At 38.4% G+C, this 7,207-nt stretch overlaps 1 protein-coding gene across 1 annotated transcript; it reads left to right on the plus strand.

Annotated features, from left to right (window-relative positions):
• The first annotated feature begins 298 nt into the window (after window positions 1–298).
• On the plus strand, window positions 299–3,106 carry LOC118411765 (neuropeptide FF receptor 2-like). The gene is made up of 3 exons (XM_035814249.1): window positions 299–623; window positions 1,729–1,828; window positions 2,192–3,106. The coding sequence occupies exons 1-3, from the start codon at window positions 299–301 to the stop codon at window positions 2,907–2,909; spliced, it is 1,143 nt and encodes a 380-aa protein (XP_035670142.1). The 3' UTR covers window positions 2,910–3,106.
• Window positions 3,107–7,207: the final 4,101 nt, after the last annotated feature.

The following is a 7,207-nucleotide window of genomic DNA, read 5'->3' on the forward strand; positions in this document are numbered from 1 at the left end:
ATACGCTATAGACCACAAACCTACTGATTAATGCCTTACCATGTTAAATCCCTCCGCGTCACTAATGACACCTCTTGTGCATTTCTGTAGGTGGTATCGACATTGGAAACCTTTTCCTCAGCGGAATAGCCCTCATATTCTTCAAACACCATCAACTTGAATATCTTCAGTTCAGAAGGGGCACGTGTGCATCTGCTGCCGTTGCCACCATAGTGATTTGAAGGAGACTGGCAATATAAACTGTATTTTTTTATCTTTTTTTTCATTTGGCGGTCGTGTGCATTACGCCTTCTTTACAATGTCTACACCGTCGCCTTTAGAATTGGAACGCAGCAACTTCACGGGATCGGAGGACATTGCCATGAACTCTTCTGAAGTCTTGAGTAAGATCTACGCTGATGCAAGATTCAAGCAATCTACGGCAATTATAGCGCTGTTCATCCTTTCTTACGTTTTGACGTTTGCTCTGTGTATCGTTGGGAACTCCATGGTATGCTTTGTCATCTTAAAAATACCGCGGATGAGGACAGTCACCAACTACTTCCTTTTAAACTTGGCAGTGAGCGACCTCCTCGTGGCAATCTTCTGTATGCCATTTACTCTTCTTGACAACATCGTAAGGGGTGAGTAGTAAATATTTGTATGAAAAATTGTGACACCACCACTTCATTGCAGGGTCAAAATGTAAATCAACAGTCAATGATTGTTTATTTGCAAAATAATTGCATACACAGTCTCAAGAACTAAGGGAGGTAAGTACATAAAACTAGTGTCTAATCAACTACATGATACTATGGATACTATTGTCGGGTTTGACTTCTTCTTTGAAGGCAGTGGTTAATGAACTGTCCCACGTTCTGTATGATGGTGGGATTTTGTGCTTTTAATGATAAAGCAGTGATTCCCCGAAATTACTAGCTTGAAGTGATGTTTCTTTTCTGTTTGGATATTACTTGCAATATAGACAAAATGCAGTTAGGAAATCGATGCAAGGTAATTTCCCTCGTCGTACTTCTTCAGGTATGAAAATTGAATGTACTCTAAAAATGACGGCTATTCCATGTTCATTCTCGCTGACACTTACAAGTAGTACGAGTTATCAAAGACATCCATTATTCAGGTATAAGGGTCGCTGAAGGATACAAAAACAATTTGTCATATTTTCAGATATATTTGCAGTTTTATTTTTGTGTATATCAATAACGTATATGTGTATATCAATTTTGTGTATATCAATAACTGTATATCTGTGCTGTAGGTGCGGAAAACAGGAATAATGTAGTTATTACAATCTATTGTATGTAAGTCCGATATTGTCCTGCCACATGCTAAGACCGGGATATTCAATATGATATTATCATGTCCTATTCATATATCTGCCGACGTAGGCCAATTCATTTACCACCCCTTGCAAAAACGAGATAATGCTATATAGACATAATGATCTGAAGTATTAGCTTTTATGATATTAACTTGATTGTTTATACTGTTACATTAGATTAGATTAGTTGTGAGATATTTTCAATACGTATATAAGTCAACTCCCATGTATATTTAGATTGCCATACATTACACCTGTTACAATCCTCTTCTGTAAATATGTATTGAATTTCATAGATTTTTGAAATGTAACTATGCGAAAGAAAAGGTCGTTATTGAACTAAGAACGTGATAATTTCACAGATAAACTGATATCATGAATAACGCAATTCTTCACTTTATACACAGGATGGCCCCTAGGGAACGTGATGTGCAAGCTAACACCCGCAGTGACTGTAGTCTCAGTGGTAGCCTCAGTGTTCACACTCGTGGCCATCGCAGTGGACAGGTGTGTATTCTTTTAAAAACATATTCTATTTTTTTCACTGTTAGATAAACATGTGATATAGGTTAAGTCAGCCGGTCTGATGTTTACGCTTCGATCACTCGGTGGTTTATTCCGTGTTTATAGGAACCGATCGTGGTTTATGACATCGTGTAGGTACCAACTGATGAGAACGTGAAATGTACAGTTGTTGTCTTAAGTATTGCTTATATTTATGTATAGTACTTGACAATATCTTTATATCTAGTTCTTGTCCTTCATTGTATACTAATTTGCGTCGTAAAATCGCACCATTGCTATTCAAGTGAATGCTAAAATGCATACGAAATATCACGAAATCTTCAGCAGTACAACCTTTTTTTTCAGATACTATTCGGTAGTTCATCCTACAGAGCCCAAACCATCGACCAGAACGCTTATTCAGACTGTTGCAGTCATATGGGGACTCTCCTTTGTCATAATGATCCCACAAGTCCTTCTAATTGAAGAGGGGGTAATGTCCTATAAGAACACTATATTCTTACACTTGTGTATGGAGACATCACCCCTATGGAGTAAGGTGTATAGTACTATTATCTTTCTCTGTTGTTACATTACGCCCATGGCTGTGATTGCTTGCCTTTACGCCAAAATTGGTTTTACTGTCTGGGCTAAGCCCACTCCGGGAGGCGATCGCGCCCCTAAGGAAATCAAAGAACAGGATTTTCGTAAAAAGGTCAAAGTCATCAAAATGTTAATGGTGGTGGTGATATTATTTGCATTTTCCTGGCTTCCCCTGCAAACAATATTTATGTTGTACGACTATGGAGATCTTAGCGTACATACCAAGGAAGTGATGGACATCTATGTGTACCCAGTAGCGCATTGGCTGTCGTATTGTAATAGCTGCATGAATCCCATCATCTATGGCTACTTTAATCAGAATTTCCGAAACGCTTTCAAGTCGATATTTTCGTCGAGATATTTAGAGTTTTTCTACAAAAGGAAATCTGTTAAAGATTCACGACGGCCTATGAATAACCAAGGTGATGTGGATTTGATTGAAATCAAGACAGGACAGAACGATCATGACTGCAATCTGTAGGGTTAAGCCTTGAATCTGTACTCAATCAAAACATTGAGACAAGTGGTGGAGAGGGAATCAAGTTTACCTTGATTACCTCAATTCCGTTTCTGTTCAAATGACTTGGACAATAGCAACTCGGGTGGCATTAATGGGTATGCAGAAGGGGGCAAATATTACAAAGGATATGTAATTCTTTATAGGCGTTGGTGGGGTGCTGATTGATGTGTGTATCATATTTACGTTAATGGTAAGACGAATACAGTAGGAAAAGCAAAGATAACATCAATTTGTCACATTGTCATCATGGTGTCAATTTGACTGAGCAATGATACTGCCTGCGACCATAGGCATATTTGGAAAGAAAGTCTCGACTATATATATCATATAGGTAGAGTACCTTATGTATATACGGTTTTATCAGAGGTTGTAATTAATGTTTCTTGTCTGGACACCTGTATTTAGAAGCAAATACCTCACTAATAGTCGTTGCCATCTATTTTCACATGCTGTAAAAATTATGCAAGGAAACTATGTACAGAACTACATATAAATGTAAAAAAAAAGATTTTACAGCCATGGGTATATCTGTGTATATTATATTATAGTAACAGCAATTGAACAATATCAAAAGTGTTGTTTCATGAAATGTTCTATGGCGAGTTACACGTTGATATCTAGCGGGTTCAATATACCCCATGTAAGTAAATAGGCGAATTATGTGTTTTTAAAAAGCCAAACTACTATTCATGAACATCGAGTAAATGTATCGGAATATGACTAAAAATAGACAAAATATAAGCAAACTATTGCTGTTTTGTGGGATGCAATTTTGCATGCATGTGTTAGATCGTAGACATTTGATTACTGCAGTTATCAATTAAAAGTTTCCAAATATTTAAAAAAAATTGTCATCGGATCGTAGGAGTTGCTTATAGTAACTATATCAAGTGCAGTTTTTGTCACATAAGCGTTTCAGTCAGCAGCCAACATTCATTGGTTAATCTGCTGATGAATGATTGGTTATCGGGCAGGTGGTTGCGTCTTCTGAATAGAAACGCGAGCAAGTAGAGTCAATGTTATTCTTAATAAAGAAACCCCGGTATTGTTGTTAATTTCGTGGTTTAGAAAATCTGAACTATACCTCAAGACGCTATAGATTGATTGCCATAAAACGTGGTATGTGGTTATGAGATGTCATATCAAATAAACTTGCGAAGGACCAGTGATATTCTAGGGACACAACGACCTCTTCGACAAATGATTTTAACCCTTTCAAGTGAAGCACTGTATCAAGCTTTCCCATTGGATCTGTAAATATCCAATAGAAATATTGACGAGGGGGTAATGTCCTATAAGAACACTTTATTCTTACACTTGTGTATGGAGACATCACCCCTATGGAGTAAGAAGTAGATACCCAATGGAAATATTATTTGCTAAACTTATCTCTGTTTAATTTCTTCTCCACACAGTTAGCAAAAATTGTTCGATGTTTAAAAAATAGCCTAGCAATGAAGGAAACTTTTCTTCCTCATAAATAATGTACATGTGACCATGAATCGCATGATTAATTTCTGATATTTTTTACTTTTATTTAGCTTCCAAATGCCTCGAGTATGAAATTCCCATTATTTAGCAGAATGGAATTATAGTTGATCTCATCAATTATGTAAATGGCTATTAATTTGCATAATTGCCATTAAGACATTCCTCTCTTTCTCATTTACATATATTTGACAACTTTGAGAGTCCTATCAAGGAGAACAGGGGGTTTGATAAATTCCCTTATCAATTATTTTAATAATTGGTTATTTGCACTATCGGTTATTCATTACGTGTGACGGCGGTAGGCCAATGAATTGTCTTTGATTCGCTTGTACTGCATGTGCTGAGTTGCCGGGTTAGCTTACCCGAAGGTCAGGGAAGTTGGCGAAACCAACCAATCGGCGTAGGATTTTTTGCACCCGAATGTAGGCGAAGCCGAGCAGCGAGCGTAAGCGAGAACTTAGTTGAAGGTTCCGGTTCGGAATTTCAAGTGACCAGATATCTAAATAGTCCCTAAGAATAAGACGCAAATCAGAGATTGTCTCTATAGTTTTGGCTCTAGATTTTTCGGCTACCGCTTTAGCAATGTATAATCTTTTATACATCTCCAAATACTTGTTGTTCGTAGCGTTTTATGGTGTCGGAGATTTGATCGTGCGGCGAACACTTCCTGGTATTAGTGCGCGCGATAGCGGTAAAGCGTTTCGTCGCCTGATTACCCAGATCGTGCGTTCTATGTGCGTTTTGGGTGTTTTAGCGCCATCGGAGCTTGCAGAAAACCTATCGGATAACTTTTTTTTCCTTTTTACTCAGTATACAGAAGAAGTCTTGACCTTCATTGCCATATTAGTCATTATCCCAGGAAAACTCATTTTTACCGTGTAGCGGCCTGTAAAAGATGGCCCCAAATTAGCATTTTTTTAATGAAAAGCTTATATTTTTGATGGTTTTTACCAAAAATAACATTTCTACAGAAAATGTCAAATGAGTCTGTCGGTCAGCGACAAGGCACCATTTTCTATCGGAAATATTGAATTGTCCGAAAAGCGGTGTTTTGAGCAGCGCTAGTGCTTTTCTCAGAGACAGTCAAATCGGCCCCAATTCGTAAATAAAACTCCGAACCGGAACCTGAAAGGCGGCGCAGAGGATGACGGGAAATACTCGCGCTAAGGATGACGGGAGCATCTGATGGGGTATTTCCGGATTGGTTGGCGCACTAGCACAGGGTGTTACCGCTGCAGCCGCGCAGCGGGTTCCCATTACTCAACAAAAACACCTTGGCCTACCGCCCGTGCATCACCATGGATATCTAAATATCGAAAGATTTCGACGATTCCTTAACACGTAGTTGAGTTATGCTCCACTAGACATGGAAACAAAACCGGTCCCTGCAGTTAAAAAAGTCGCTAGTGGGCAAACGCATGGTACTTACTCTCTGCCTCAAGAGCTATCTACATGTACCATTTATAATCACGGCAACAGCATGTATGGAACACCAGATATAAAAAAATTGGAATTTCTGTCCAGTGCCTTAGAAAGCCACTAGGCGGCCCATTATCGAACTTTTTTTCTGAATGATGTTAGATTATGTTAATATTGACATCATTTGTATACTTTATGCAAACATGTTGTAAAAGCTTACTGAAGAAAGGCTTACACAACATATGCCATTTGGAAAAATGAGACGATCAATAGGCATACATTACAGTTCATTACCATTGGCATTGTAATGATCAAAAATCACTTTGCGATTGTTTGAGATCATAAACTAGTGGAACTCAAGTCAGAGAAGTTCAAAAGTCGAACTAAATATGTCCACAAGGAAAGATAGGTTGGTGGGATCATTTGAGGTTTGAGGGAACCCAACCAAGCATGCCCGCATCGTGTAAGGAATACATTTACTTTGCTACTCTATGCCGCACGGGGAAGTCTTGACAACATTTGAGACTTAAATAAGGCTAAGATTGCCCCTCTCGAATGTAGTGGATTTCATTTGATAATCATTTAATGCAAAACTACATTTGCATCGACTAATAAGCTTTAGATTTGTTCATAACCCCCATCCATTTCGATTTTTCAGAAATGTACTATAACCCCAAACTGGTTATGTCTTAGGCTTTATTTTCGTGTATATATTTGAGAAATGTATAAGAAAGATTGTGACTAAAAGAATTTAGCCAATACGACGATAATCTGGAGTTTGAGAAGCCTTTTTGATCTTCTTCCGTTTACAGAGTACGGACCTTTAGAGAAAAGAGATAACGGTTAAAAGGCTGGGCTCCGGGCTGCTTATGTCGCATCCCGACAATCACTGACGTTTTACTGTTGATAACTTTGCAACACATTTTGTATTAAGCCTATGGACTCCAATTCTGGAAACCTGCGAGTAGCAAAATGTTAAGCTAAAGGGACGGATTCTGTTTGACCTGAGGAAACCTTCATGCCAAGCCCCACACCCCTAAAAACTTTACTTTGTTCATATGAGCAATATGAGCAAACGCGTTTTTATAAATAACTATATTCAAAAGCTGCATTCTGCTACGTCAATTGCAGGTTTTGGTCCCCGTGCTCATTAGTAATGACAATTGGGGTGCGGTCCCTCTTGAGATGTTTCTCTTCCCTCCAAAGCTTTCTGGAAATAGCATTTATTATGAAATAACAATGCACTTGGCTAGCACTGGAATGAAAGGTGAGTGACATAAAGGATGTGAATACGCTCTGTATGAAACGGCACGTGTTGCCGACACGAGACGAAAACGACAGAAAAGAAA

This window comes from Branchiostoma floridae, chromosome 3 (genome assembly GCF_000003815.2).
Source record: "Branchiostoma floridae strain S238N-H82 chromosome 3, Bfl_VNyyK, whole genome shotgun sequence".
Lineage (NCBI taxonomy): Eukaryota > Metazoa > Chordata > Leptocardii > Amphioxiformes > Branchiostomatidae > Branchiostoma > Branchiostoma floridae.

Coding starts and splice junctions, on each gene's coding strand:
- LOC118411765 (XM_035814249.1), top strand. CDS start 299: ATGTCTACACCGTCGCCTTTAGAATTGGAACGCAGCAACTTCACGGGA. Junction 624..1,728: donor TCTTGACAACATCGTAAGGG/GTGAGTAGTAAA, acceptor CTTTATACACAG/GATGGCCCCTAGGGAACGTG. Junction 1,829..2,191: donor GTGGCCATCGCAGTGGACAG/GTGTGTATTCTT, acceptor CTTTTTTTTCAG/ATACTATTCGGTAGTTCATC.